Source organism: Sinocyclocheilus grahami, unplaced genomic scaffold, assembly GCF_001515645.1.
Source record: "Sinocyclocheilus grahami isolate Dianchi unplaced genomic scaffold, SAMN03320097.WGS_v1.1 scaffold1100.1, whole genome shotgun sequence".
Lineage (NCBI taxonomy): Eukaryota > Metazoa > Chordata > Actinopteri > Cypriniformes > Cyprinidae > Sinocyclocheilus > Sinocyclocheilus grahami.
Window position 1 is genome coordinate 115,711 of NW_015506279.1, and position 14,613 is coordinate 130,323.

A 14,613-nucleotide genomic window follows, 5' to 3' on the forward strand; every position below is an offset into this window, starting at 1 on the left:
AAGGCCATGTATAGTGGATTGGTTAGATCTGTGTTAGATTATGGTTGTGTGGTGTATGGATCAGCAGCAGAAACATCTCTTAGAAAGTTAGATATTATACAGCATCAGGTATTGAGATTATGTACATGAGCTATAAAAACTACACCAATTACAGCACTACAGGTTGAAATGGGGGAAATGTCATTAGAAATGAGAAGGGTACAGTTATCAGTGAATTATTGGGTTAATTTACAAGGCCATAGTCAAGAGCATCCAACACTAGATACTTTAAAGCCCTGTTGGGAAAAAGAGAGGAGGAAAATTAAAAGTTTTGGTTGGGCAGTGATACAGAAAGCAACAGAACTTGAAGTTAATCAGTTAAATGTCAGTCCAACTGTACCGCTACCTGTAATAAAACCTTGGTTACTTTCAGATGCTACAGTAGATTTTGCATTGTTAGAACAGAAAAATAAGGATAAGGTATGTAATTTATATAATGTGCAGTCATATACTACAGCTATGTTCAGATCTACACAGATGCTTCAAAGAGTTTAGACAATAAGGTACTGTTCCAGAATTTCATTTATCAGTAAGGAAAAGGATCAGTGATGAGTTATCAGTTTATACAGGGGAAATGATTGCACTATTATTAGCAATACAGTGGATAGAAGAGATAAGACCTTTGAAATCAATTATTTGTTCAGATTCATGTTCATCATTGGTTAGTTTACAGTACAGTCACTCGGAAAGTAGACCAGACATTTTAATGGAAATAATGCAAACGTTATATAGAATTCAAATGATGGGGAGTACAGTGGTATTTGTATGGGTGCCGGCGCATATTGGTGTCCAAGGAAATGAAACTGCAGATAAAGAAGCAAAAGAAGCAGTTAAAAACAACGACATTAACTTTCAGATTCATGTTCATCATTGGCTAGTTTACAATACTAATTTCACTCGGAAAGTAGACCAGACATTTTAATGGAAATAATGCAAACGTAATATAGAATTCAAATGATGGGGATTACAGTGGTATTTGTATGGGTGCCGGCGCATATCGGTATCCAAGGAAATGAAACTGCCGATAAAGAAGCAAAAGAAGCAGTTAAAAACAACGACATTAACTTAATTGTTAATCTAAGTAAGAATGAAATCAAGAGTATTATTAAGAAAAGACTGAAGGAAAGGTGGCAAAAACAATGGGATAAGGAGAAAAAAGGTCAGTGGTTTTACAGAATTCAAAGGAAACACTCTAAAAAATGCTGTGTTAAATATAACCCAACCGCTGGGTCAAAACAACCCAATAGCTGGGTTTGTCCTTTTTTTAGAGTGAAGTGGGAGAGATGAGAAGTGCAGGGAAAAACAGGAGAGATGAGATAGTAATATTGAGGATGAGATTTGGACACACAAGATTAAATAGTACACTTTTTAAAATGGGTAAACATGATATGGGAAGGTGTGAATTTTGTGGACAAGAAGAAACAGTGGAACATGTTATATTGTACTGTCAGAAATATGAGACTGAAAGAAGGATGCTAATGCAAAATTTAGAAAAAATAAAAATGCAATTTATACCGAGATATATTTTACAAAATAACTCAAGGAATGAATGCTATAGTTTTATTTTTCAGTTCCTTAAAATAACTCAGTTATCAGTGAATTATTGGGTTAATTTACAAGGCCATAGTCAAGAGCATCCAACACTAGATACTTTAAAGACCTGTTGGGAAAAAGAGAGGAGGCAAATTAAAAGTTTTGGATGGACAGTGATACAGAAAGCAACAGAACTTGAAGTTAATCAGTTAAATGTCAGTCCAACTGTACCGCTACCTGTAATAAAACCTTGGTTACTTTCAGATGCTACAGTAGATTTTGCATTGTTAGAACAGAAAAATAAGGATAAGGTATGTAATTTATATAATGTGCAGTCATATACTACAGCTATGTTCAGATCTACACAGATGCTTCAAAGAGTTTAGACAATAAGGTACTGTTCCAGAATTTCATTTATCAGTAAGGAAAAGGATCAGTGATGAGTTATCAGTTTATACAGGGGAAATGATTGCACTATTATTAGCAATACAGTGGATAGAAGAGATAAGACCTTTGAAATCAATTATTTGTTCAGATTCATGTTCATCATTGGCTAGTTTACAATACTAATTTCACTCGGAAAGTAGACCAGACATTTTAATGGAAATAATGCAAACGTAATATAGAATTCAAATGATGGGGATTACAGTGGTATTTGTATGGGTGCCGGCGCATATCGGTATCCAAGGAAATGAAACTGCCGATAAAGAAGCAAAAGAAGCAGTTAAAAACAACGACATTAACTTAATTGTTAATCTAAGTAAGAATGAAATCAAGAGTATTATTAAGAAAAGACTGAAGGAAAGGTGGCAAAAACAATGGGATAAGGAGAAAAAAGGTCAGTGGTTTTACAGAATTCAAAGGAAACACTCTAAAAAATGCTGTGTTAAATATAACCCAACCGCTGGGTCAAAACAACCCAATAGCTGGGTTTGTCCTTTTTTTAGAGTGAAGTGGGAGAGATGAGAAGTGCAGGGAAAAACAGGAGAGATGAGATAGTAATATTGAGGATGAGATTTGGACACACAAGATTAAATAGTACACTTTTTAAAATGGGTAAACATGATACGGGAAGGTGAGAATTTTGTGGACAAGAAGAAAACAGTGAAACATGTTATATTGTACTGTCAGAAATATGAGACTGAAATAAGGATTCTAATGCAAAATTTAGAAATAAAAATAAAAATGCAATTTACACCAAGATGTATTTTACAAAATAACTCAAGGAATGAATGCTATAGTTTTATTTTTCAGTTCCTTAAAATAACTAATTTGTGGGAGAGAATAAAAAAGGGGGGGGGGCGGTGGGGGAGGAAGTAAGTCATTTTGATCCACACTCCATACCAGTTGGTGGCGGAAATACACCATTTTGTTGTTTGTCAACCGGCAATAAAATTTCAAGAAGAACGCAAGGCGACTTATTGGTTCCCTCTCATAGGCTCACTTCGATGCTGCGATGACGTCATCGTAGGTGAGCTATATAGCGTGCTGCGCGCTATTTTCATCAGATTTCATTTCCTTCAGGAAGCGAATCATCTGTCGCCCATAGGAAAGCAAAAAAAAAAAAAAAAAGGAAGTTGTGTTCTTAGCTAATTTCTTCTAAAAGAGCAGTTTACTCCTCTTCAGCGGACACGATGAGCTACAGGAGATGCATCGAGCCGTGTGACAGGTTCATCGCAGGAGGAGACACTCATGACAGGTGCGTGCAATGTTTGGGCCTACAACATCCCCAAGCAGCACTTAGCGGCCTTTCTGATTGTCGACACTGTGATAGCCTACGGCTCAAAGCACTGCGCTCGAGGTTCGCGGCCTTCTCAAATAAAGTAGGCCTCGCGTCTAACCCCCGCTATCCCATTTCTGCGGTTGCCGAGGCGCCGCACGAGACGGTCGCTTGGGATGATGCAGGAAGTTCCTCAGGTTTGCTTTCGAGGGTAAAGCATACCAATACTGTGTTCTTCTGTTCGGACTAGCTTTGGCTCCTCGAATGTTTACAAAATGCATGGACGCAGCTCTGGCCCCGTTGCGGCTCCCGGCCCCGTCTGAATTTTAAACTACCTGGACGATTGGCTAATACTAGCTCAATCTCAGGATCAGGCACGGATACATCGAGATCTGGTACTCGATCATCTGAGGAGCCTAGGGCTACGGACGAAACTTCAAAAGAGTGTCCTGCTGCCGTGTCGGCAAAAAACCTTTTTGGGGGTGCACTTGGACTCTTGAACGATGCGGGCACGGCTGTCTCCCGCTCGTGTGCAGTCAATACGGACCTGTCTAGGTCAGTTCAAGACAGGGCGCCGAGTACATGTAGGCCTGTGTCTCAGGCTGTTGGGTCTGATGGCGGCAGCGTCCCCTGTAGTTCAGTTGGGCCTGCTTCACATGCGACCATTTCAGTGGTGGACCAAGAGCCAGAACTTTTCACATCACTGTCACCCGCTTCGCAGAATTATGGTGACACGCAAAGGCTCTCGTTCTCAAAGCCCCTGGATGAGACCCCAGTTCCTTCTGGAAGGAGTCCAGATGGGGACGTTGTGTTGCCGCAAAACGTGACCCCCAGGTGGTGGATCTTATATGGCAGAGGTTCGGCCGAGCTGAAGTGGACTTGTTCGCTTCGAGCATGACTACGCACTGCCCGTTTTGGTTTTCCCTGTCTCCCCCGTCGCCTCTAGGTCTGGATGCTCTGGCCCACGAATGGCCCAGGACCAGTCTTTATGCTTTTCCCCCAATTCGGGTGCTCCCAGCAGTCCTATTCAGAATACGATCAGAAAGAGTGGAGCACCTGTTGCTGGTGGCCCCGCGGTGGCCCACTCAGTCATGGTTCTCGGACCTGGTCAGTCTGCTAGCCGGCCCTACATGGGAGGTTCCCCTCAGACACGATCTGTTGACACAAGCTTGGGGCATGATTTGACATCCTCGACCGGAATTATGGAGGTTATGGGCGTGGCCCTTGAGCGGAGTATGCTAATGTGTTCTGGTCTCTCGGCTGAGATTACCGACACTATTATGAATTCTAGGGCTCCCTCCACGAGATGCTTATATGCTTTCAAGTGGAGACTTTTTGCCTCTTGGTGTAGACAACGCACTTTGGATCCAGTCCACTGCCTTATAGGTTCGGTCCGGGAGTTTTTTCAGAGTCGTTTCTCTGAGGGGGTTACCCCGCCACTCTTAAAGTGTACGTGGCGGCCATATCGGTAGGACATGCACTCGTAGGAGGTGTTTCGGTTGGTCGTCACACCCTGGTGTCACATTTTATGCATGGTTCGAGACGGCTTAGGCCTTTCCGCCCAGTCCGAGTTCCTTCTTGGGACTTATCGATTGTGTTGGAGGGTCTGACGGGTCATCAGTTGTTCGTGTGTTTTGGTGGTAAGAGCAGAGGTTCTGCTGTCACTAAACAGCGGATGTCACACTGGATAGTGGAGGCTATTTCTTTGGCCTATGAGGCGCGTGGCTTGACTTTGCCTCTAGGGGTGCGTGCTCATTCTACAAGAGCAGTGGCTTCTTCTCACGCCTTCTTTAAAGGGTCTTCGATGGAAGATGTTTGTGCTGCGGCAGGATGGTCCTCTCCTAGCACATTCATCAAGTTTTATAGTTTGCACGTAAGGATGGCTCCCGGCTCCCGGGTCTTATCCGCTTGAGCAGATACTTTCCTTGGTCTTCTAGCTATCTAAGGTACGTCAGGCGTTATGGTATAGCATTCCCAATGTGATGACGTCATCGCAGCATCAAAGTGAGCCTATGAGAGGGAACATCTCAGTCACGTATGTAACCTTGATTCCCTGAGTAGGGGAACAAGATGCTGCGATGCTAGGCCGTTCCGTACCTTGATAGCGCTTCCTTTGTAAATCAGTGAAATCTGATGAAAATAGCACGCAGCACGCTATATAGCTCACCTATGTGCGCTTTGGGGGCGGTGCTAAGCGCTATTTGGCCAATGAATTGGCGTGATGGTATAAGGGCTTCAGACATTCGTCACATCGAAGGTGTTCCCAAAGCGATGACGTCATCGCACCATCTCGTTCCCCTACTCAGGGACCCAAGGTTACATACGTAACCGAGATGATTTCTGTAAAGGGACATGATGAAACTCATCCAATTAAAAAAGTATTGGGACAATTTTTAAGTTTTGGAAGGATAGCAGAAGAAGAAGCCCAGTCACGTGGAATAATAAATGTAGAAATGAGCCCTGCAGTAGTAGTGTCACCTTGGTTATTCCTTTTACCATTAGTAGACTTTAATTTGCAAGAAATTATTAATGACAAAAATAGAGTAATAACAAAAGATGTCATGGTTAAACTGTATCTAGAACAGAATTACAACTCCGCAATCTCAATTTTCACTGATGGTTCCAAAGATCACGAGACAGGACGAGCATCAGCAGCTGTATTTGTCCCAACTTATCAAATCAAGACTGGTAAAAGAGTTTCTAATCAAGTAGGAGTTTACATCACAGAGATGGTAGCAATATTATTAGCTATCAGGTGGATGGGGGATACTCGGCCAATGAATGCAGTGATATGTTCAGATTCATTCTCTGCACTATCAAGTCTTATCAGTGGAAGATCTTCAAGACAAGACATTTTGGACATTAAGGTTTGTTTCCTGTGGGTTCCAACACACGTGGGAGTAGGTTGCGGACAAAACAGGCACTGAAATGATCACATATAGAAATTATTATACCACTAAGCATAGAAGAAGTTAAGGCTAAAAGGCTAAAAACAATAAAAATGAGATGGGAAGAAGTTTGGAATAAGGAGGAGAGAGGAAGACATCTTTATCATATTCAAAATCAAGTTGGGGTTGAAAGAGTTAATTTTGGTAGTAGAAGAGAAGATACAATTATTACCAGACTTCGCATTGGCCATACTGCTTTAAATTCTTCTCTATATAAAATGAATAAGCATGAGTCTGGGAACTGTAGTCTGTGTGGATTACCAGAAACAGTAGAGCATGCACTATTACATTGTTCTGCTTATGATAACGAAAGAGCATTTCTGTTGGAAGAATTCAAAGAAATAGGGTTAGAAAATATCACACTTAAAACTTTGTTGAATAATGGCTTGGATCGTTATAAAATATACAATGCTTTAATCGCATTCTTTAAAAAAAGTAGACCTGTTTAACAGGATTTAGAAGGGTTTAATTTTTAAATTAAATTAAATTCAATTTAAATTTAAATTAAATTAAATGAAAAGTTCATCAATAAAAATATAAAATTATAAAAGTCCCAGTCCATCAATGGTCCACACTCCAGCCCAGCGGGTGGCGGGAATGCACCTATCGTTTGTTTGCCAACAGCCAAAAAAACTCCAAAAGAAGAAGAAGAAATGATCCTGACTCATTGAACCTGGATCGAATTAGTGAGATTGCGTGAGTTTAAAAGGTCGTTTATGAAACCCGAGTAGTTAGTCCCGATTGATCTGTTAGCTTATTTCAAGTCAGTTTTTGTGACTTTAATCCCCGCTTTTATGAAACAGCCCCCAGCTGTCGTGCGACTCCCTGTTGCTTGGGTCGTCTTGATTGGTCACAAGTGTGTCTTGTTATTCATTAGTCTGCAGAGCCCTTGTGTTTCATAGTTCTTGGTTTAGGTTTCTCACCGAGCTGTAACTGCTGATTGGTAAGTTTATTGTTCTGGTTCATGTTCGGTTCAGGTTAACTAAGCTTCTACTAAACTTGCTATCAGTGGAGAGTTTGTTACATTAAAACTCCAAAAACTGGCCAACCAATTTTCTTATTTTATTTGTTTGTTTTTTCTCAAGGTTTTTGAGCCTGTTTAAAAGTAAATCAAATCTGGAAAACATATATTTTAAGCACCTGGTAGCTTTTATAGGACTGTTTCTAAGGTTGACAGATTTTATTGATGCTAAGTACAATATTAGTGGAAATGCTTAAGAAAAAGTACTGCAATATTAAATAAAGTGAAATTGAAAAAAGTAGAAATAGCCACGCGATGTAACAAGGCTCGAATGGACTACTTTAACGCTTCGTCTTCTCTTTCCTCTCTGGAAGTTTATAATCTGCGTCTTTAACATTAGGTCAGAGACGAGCGCTCGTGCGTCACATGACAAAGCCTTTGCTGCCCTCTGGTGGACAACATGAGACACTGACTGCAGGGTAAGTCTACAGAAAGTATTGGGCTTTGCCAAAAGTACTCTGTAAGCCAATTAAAAATTCATTTTATTCTAATTTATTAATGATTTTACCAAAATGTAATCAACTTTTTGTTCTTATCCTTTTTTCCATATTTTATCTTTGTTTTTATTGATGGTGCTGGAGACGGAGAATTCATCTCGCTATCAAACTGTTCTCTCTCCCATTCTAGGTGCGTTGATCACGTGACTGGCCAGATCAAAGAGTGACTGCTCAATCTGTGTATGCTGCATTATTTTCAGCCAAATGGACTAAATGGATGTGTTGTCTTTAGCCAAAACTGCAGTAAAATAATGGTATTCAGTGCTCTAAAATTTCTTTCTTTTCATTCATATATATATATATATATATATCTATCTATATATATCTATTTGTATTTTTTTCTCTACACATTACTAAACAGAAGTTGATTACTTAACAGTAAAGTAAGCAAGCACACACGCTGAGATGCACTGAAAGGGAATGACCCACTTTATTTCGAAAGTGGATACAGTATGCAGTGCAACACACTTTTTGTTTTATTTTTGATACAGTATTTACATTTTTACATTGGGAAAATATGTGTGTGTGTGACAAGGCGATGTGGACAAGAAGAGCTACGTGATCCAAGTCAGTCATCGAGCCAAGAAAGATCCCACCCTTCTCCTTGGAATGAAGAGCTGCGAACCCCGTAATCCCACAGGAGCTCCTCGCTGACGGCAATGTCCCGCAGAGCGAAGAAGAGAACGCATTCCCTGGGACCATCCAGAAATTTTAGAGAAACTCTCTGAGGCCGCACATTGTTTTTGCTGTGGGAATGGTTCATCCTCCTCCCATAAGTCTCCTGGTCTGGGTGGCAGTCACAGGGGAACTTCTGGGCATCGATGCAGAGAGGCTTGCCACCCTTGCCCTTAAAGAAAAACAGGTATGACGGCTCCCCGGTGAGGGTCTCCAGCCTCCGCTCCCCTTCCTGCTTGGAGACCACTTCACCGTGGTAGTCACACACGACCTGGTTCCTTTTGAACTCCATGGTGGCAATGACCCCTGCACAAAGGTAAACGAACGTGCTATTGAGCAAACCGCTTCACTCTTTACAAAATAAATAAAAAATAAATAAAAAAAGATTACAATCGTGTTCAAAAAGTGGGTAGTCAAAACTGTGACACACACCTTTGCCTTTCCCCTCAAAGCTCTTAATGGCCAGCCCTTCCCATTTCTGCTGGACCACGGAGGCAATGATCACGGGATCATTCTCTGCAGCCGATGGCTCCTGGCAGGGCACCCATGCCAGCTGAACACTGTCCACGGAGGGCACGTTGGTGGTCCACGCATTCTCCTTGGCAATGGCACGCTGGACGTGAGATGCCAGGGGTTTTTGGCCGGTCCTGCCAGTGGACTGCTCTGGGGAACAGGACTCGGGTGAGTTTTAACCAAGCACAGCTCACTTAAAGTAGACCATAATGTGACGGGCACCATTGTAAGCACTTACCGAGAATATACTGTACCCGCAGCTTGTACTGAAGCCTCCTCCAGTAGTGGTAGTAGCTGCGGTCCATAAATCCTGCCTCTGCCGCCTGCGCCCTTGTTGGAGGCTTTCCGTGAAGGGAAACGGGAAACCGGTCCTCAAAGGCACCCCAAAACCGAGGAGTCAGGAGCTGGGCTGCCGCGGTAGGTGCTGCTGTCCTGTGAGGGGGGTGAGGGGGGGGCGAAAATCTATTTGTACATCAATAGTTTTACTACCAAGACCATGGCTGAAGTACAGTTAGTGTAAAAATAAAAAATGTGTACATGTAAACATTCTGTACCTCTCCGGCATGTGTGGTGCCTCCCCTTCCGCAGATGAGCTGGGGGCATCAACCGTCAGTCCCGCCTGTGGCTCCGGTGGCGGCACAGCTCTCTCCTGGAGCCTCATGACATACCTGCGGACATACGTCGGTGGGAGAAATGAAGGTATAATGTCCGTCATGGCCTGTCGTGAAACCCAACCGTATCCGCATCAAACGCTACAATACTTGCTTTTGTCGTAGCCTTTGCACATCGGCTGTCGGGTTGCTAAGAGGGACACCCGAAGCCCCGAGGAAGAACCGGTCCCTGTCGTCTCTCTCTGGAGTTTGGGCCTTTAAATATTCTGGCCGGATATGAACAAAGTAGCAGTCCAACCACTATGGCAAAGATTTACGCATATTTTAAGTGTTCGCTGTCACAGAACTGTTAATGAACCGATAGTGTGCAGTGTAGTGTGATCATCTTACATGTTCTTCTTTTTTGCTTAACTCGATAGCTCCTTTGGACAGCGTTACAGTGACTCCGTCTTCCTCCGGCACTCTGTCGTTCCACTCCTGGACCTGTGAAAACATTCAAACCGAAACGATAAGGTTCTGGCGTGTATTCTTCAACCTCAGAAGACCATATATAATATAATATAACGTATCATATTTGTGTTTTGAACGCGTCTAAAGTGCGTCAGCTGTGAGCTCACCTTGAACTCTTTAATGCTGGCAGGACCGAGGTGATGAACCCACATCATTGTGGCGAGACAGAAGCTCCGGAAGTCCGTCTTGCTCTTTGCTGGAACCCCCTTATGTTGGCTGAGGTGGTTGGACACCTCAGCCATGTCCTCCTCTGCGAGAGCAAGGATTTCGGACTCCTGGCTTGCAGCGCTGGAGGAATCAAAGGGTCCGTGACTATGGTATGCCCATCACACCCCTCTACAGTCTATTACACCCGTCACAAATGAATTACAATGCCTAACTGACTCTATGTTCACACACTTCCCTACCTGTCATGCCCCTCTTGGATCAAGAATCCCTTTGAGTGGAAGTACTCGGCCAAGCAGTCACAAGACGGGTCCTCCCTGACCAATTTCCTGACCTGTGAGAAATTCATAACCCTCCCCTCTCTTGCCCACTTCTCTTGTGACTCCTTGGCCCTCAGGACTTCCTCCTGGATACGGCCATCCACCGCATCCCGTAAGCAGGAATTTCTTAAATGATGGTCAATTTTGATCTGGGGCTTAAGACAAATCAAGCAGTGGACCACGCTGCAAGGGTTCCTGTACACAGCTGAAGAACGTCCTGATTATTTCTCGGTAACATAACACGCTTAATACACTGTGCGCTCGGATGAGTTTATTGTGGAAAAACAAAGAGATATATAGATATAGAGATATATATATATATATATATACACAAGCACATACATTTGACTCTCCCTGCCATCTCTCCACAGTGGTATCTCTTCTCTCCAGCTGGTGTCTTCAGGTTCGGGAAAAGGCCATGCCGAAGGAAGGGGGCGTACAAACATTAAAGCATGGTAAAACATGGTTTTGCTACACTAACCCTAGTTCAACCATGGTATTTGTAGTAAAACTGTCGACGTACAAATAGAATTATATCTGCCAAAAAAATAATAATAACATGACAAAAAAATGTAAACGACGACTCTTTATCGATTTAATGACTAGTGATTCTTAAGTGGGGTTTAGTCTTTAGCCGTTAAATGCATCTTTTCTCTTACACTTGTGCAATTTCTATAGTACCGCATCCTTCTCGTGGGAACTTAACAATTTCTGACCTTTTAGTCAATAAAACCGGTTTAATCATTTATGCGCACATGAATATAAGGTGTTTTTTCCCTTCCAGCCCTCGTTAACCCCTAGGCTACTTTTAAATAATTATATAACGTACAGATTTAATAGAGTTAGTTAAGATTTGGTTTGGGATTGTTAAAACGTGCTTGGGAAAAGAAGTACGTTCAGAATATTGACTTGCATAATTATGCACGCGCTGTAGAGAGCTCGACGACAGGAGCCGCTGAAGACGCAAAGATTAAATGCTGAATCATCTACACTGATGTAACCTAACAGTTATTTATCCAATCAGTGACCTAATTTCGGAAACGTGCACGGTCTGAACGCTTATGTACAGGCATAACTTGTAATATCATGCAAAATGAACAATTTATCTATTACCTTTGATCGGCAGAAGTTCGATGTCTTTTTCTGTAACTGAGCAGCAGCAGCAGTGCACAAAACAGGTTTGATTGGCAGCTCTGTGACGAGGTCCGGGGTCACAGAGGGGGATGGGAGTTAGTCCAGTCCAGAGTGACCCTATAATATACAGCGATACCTGGGGGCTCTTCTTGAGCGCACCTGACGCCCCCCCCCCCCCTCACAGCAAAGCACAACCGAGTTTCAACTGCCCCCTATCTATCCGTAGAGACTGTCAGACAGACACGGTGCCCGTTAGAACTATTTAATAATCTGCATCTTTGTTGATCTTTAGGTGAAAACTGTAAAGCAGATCGGGGGAGCTTCACATTGAAGACAATCTCTTCTGCCCTCTGGTGGACAACTTGAGACACTGACGGTCAGGTAAGTCTTTCCGATCAGTTGAACTTCAATTCTAATTAGCTTAATTTACTGTTATCCATCTATTATCTGATAAGTAACCGTTTGTTATTTTTGTGTTCTTTTCTCTGTCATCACAAGTGAACAGATTCGAGTCGGGCCTCACCAGTGGCAATTCAGCAAATGTGTCCAGGGGTAACGGGTGGAGGCATACCTGGTGACCGGCCCACCTCTGAACTTGCACCGGAACCACAACAACACCGACTTGCCCAGCAGGAACAGGTAGCATTCAGCAGAAATGGATTCGATGTACAAAAATGGGAAAGGTTCTTCTAAGCAGTGTCTAAGGAAAAAAAGGCCCTTTTTTTTTTTTTTTTGCGTAAAAGTACTTGCATTGAACTGCCCTTTGGTATTTGTTTTAGAGCAGTCCACAAATAACCCAGGTTAAACGCCTAAACAGCCCTTTTCGGTTTAATCAGATCATTTTGTAGCGTAGTTGTGTTGTGTATTAATGCTGGATGGAAATGAGGAAAAATTATCTGTATCTGACATCGATCCTCTTTAAATGAAAAGTACACTTTATGAACATTACAGTTACATTGTAATGTGTACATAGTGCAGGTGCAGTGAGTAATGTGCTTCCACATTCTTTGCTCAAGCAGAAGGTAATGAGAATACATGTAAAGACTGATTTGAACACAAAGCAGTTTAGTGATTCAAAAAGCAAACAAAAACACAACAACAGTAATTATCAAGAACAAATAAATATAAATATATATAATGTGTGTTACAATTTAAGATTATATACAAAATATTGTCAAATACAATATAAACCAACAAAAGAAGATCAATATGTTTGTTTTTTATTGAGCTTTTTCACGTGATTTCTAATTTTTTCAACAAGGTATTGCTTGAACGTGGTTTTTATGCCTGCAGGAGTCCAGTCCTCCTCCCAGACGCCCCTGGAAACTCCTTCGTTGAGCACCGCCGCCGCGTTCATCTCCAGGTTTCTCCGATCTGACAGAGATATCAGGAGGTTGTTTTTAGTTCTCACGTCACTTGACTTCTATTGAGAGAACCTGTCAAACAGTTAAGAGGCTTAAAGCGCGCTCACCTTTGATTTTCAGCTGGCCCATCATGTATCCGAAGAAGGCCTGCTGCCTTTCAGTCAGCTTCTCACGGGCATCGGCTCTTTCTGGCCAGAATGGCTCCAGGATCTTGTCCAGCTCTTCGGACCGTCTCCGCTTCGGTTCCGGAGTCCAATCTGGTGAGGAAGCGGGTCTCTTCTGGCCTCCGGAGTGGGCCGGAGCACTGCTGCCCTTTCCTTCCAGCTGCTTCCTCAACTCCTCGATCTTTTGGTCTTGGTCTGCGACGCGAGATTTTAAGGCGCTGAGCTCTGCCTTAACTGCAGCCATGTCGCTTATCCTTGCTGTGTTATTTAATGATTCCTGCAGGCTTTTATGTGTTTTTTTCGCATCAGAAAGCTGCTCAGTTGCAAATCTCTCGAGAGAATTGACTCGACCGACTAACACCTCCTCAAAAGACGGGTCCAGGTCATCTCCTTCAGAGGTGCTCATCTTTTTGTTGTCCTGATGGGTAGACGCAGAACAAAGTTATAATTGGAAATATCTCGTGGAAACTGTATGCGTGTGTGTGTAGATCATTGACCACATTTGGGGGAAGAACGCGCACTTAAAAGTGAGCTAAGGGAGAGCGGGGCACGAACCATAAAAAATGACTTGAAGCTTTCCACACATGGAGGCATTGCAATGTGCACTACTTACTCGTTGCTTTATCAACAGTTTACAGATTAAAAAACTTGTGCCAAAATATCTGGATGTTTCCTCATCGCCATAGCTTTGAACTTACTGTACAGCTGATGTCATGGTTAAACCGTATCTAGAACAGAATTACAACTCCGCAATCTCAATTTTCACTGATGGTTCCAAAGATCACGAGACAGGACGAGCATCAGCAGCTGTATTTGTCCCAACTTATCAAATCAAGACTGGTAAAAGAGTTTCTAATCAAGTAGGAGTTTACATCACAGAGATGGTAGCAATATTATTAGCTATCAGGTGGATGGGGGATACTCGGCCAATGAATGCAGTGATATGTTCAGATTCATTCTCTGCACTATCAAGTCTTATCAGTGGAAGATCTTCAAGACAAGACATTTTGGACATTAAGGTTTGTTTCCTGTGGGTTCCAACACACGTGGGAGTGGATGGAAATGAGGTTGCGGATCATTTAGCAAAACAGGCACTGAAATGATCACATATAGAAATTATTATACCACTAAGCATAGAAGAAGTTAAGGCTAAAATTAGAACAACAATAAAAATGAGATGGGAAGAAGTTTGGAATAAGGAGGAGAGAGGAAGACATCTTTATCATATTCAAAACTATCGTTTGTTTACCAACCGTCATAAAACTCCAAAAGAAGAAGAACGCAAGGCATCAATGTAATCATTGTGGACTTCCAGAAACTGTAGAGCATGTGCTGATTAACTGTAGGGCATATGAAAGGGAAAGAATACAGTTAAAAGAGGAATTAAAATCCGCCGGCA

The 14,613-nt window shown here is 42.4% G+C and overlaps 2 protein-coding genes and 1 long non-coding RNA gene across 3 annotated transcripts; 1 reads left to right on the forward strand and 2 right to left on the reverse strand.

Moving 5' to 3' along the window:
- The first annotated feature begins 6,798 nt into the window (after positions 1-6,798).
- LOC107566798 (uncharacterized) lies at positions 6,799-8,374 on the forward strand. The gene is made up of 4 exons (XR_001606552.1): positions 6,799-7,183; positions 7,602-7,680; positions 7,889-8,012; positions 8,294-8,374. It is a non-coding gene; the product is annotated as an uncharacterized lncRNA (long non-coding RNA).
- Positions 8,297-9,716, reverse strand: LOC107566797 (N-lysine methyltransferase SETD8-like). The gene is made up of 4 exons (XM_016252348.1): positions 9,501-9,716; positions 9,185-9,378; positions 8,866-9,096; positions 8,297-8,739 (listed from the first exon to the last, which is right to left on the reverse strand). Exons 1-4 carry the CDS (start codon positions 9,659-9,661, stop codon positions 8,327-8,329), a joined length of 999 nt encoding a protein of 332 aa, XP_016107834.1. The 5' UTR covers positions 9,662-9,716; the 3' UTR covers positions 8,297-8,326.
- Positions 9,699-13,458, reverse strand: LOC107566776 (uncharacterized). Its single transcript, XM_016252312.1, has 6 exons — positions 13,158-13,458; positions 12,916-13,060; positions 10,475-10,678; positions 10,175-10,355; positions 9,948-10,040; positions 9,699-9,857 (listed from the first exon to the last, which is right to left on the reverse strand). Exons 1-6 carry the CDS (start codon positions 13,456-13,458, stop codon positions 9,699-9,701), a joined length of 1,083 nt encoding a protein of 360 aa, XP_016107798.1.
- Positions 13,459-14,613: the final 1,155 nt, after the last annotated feature.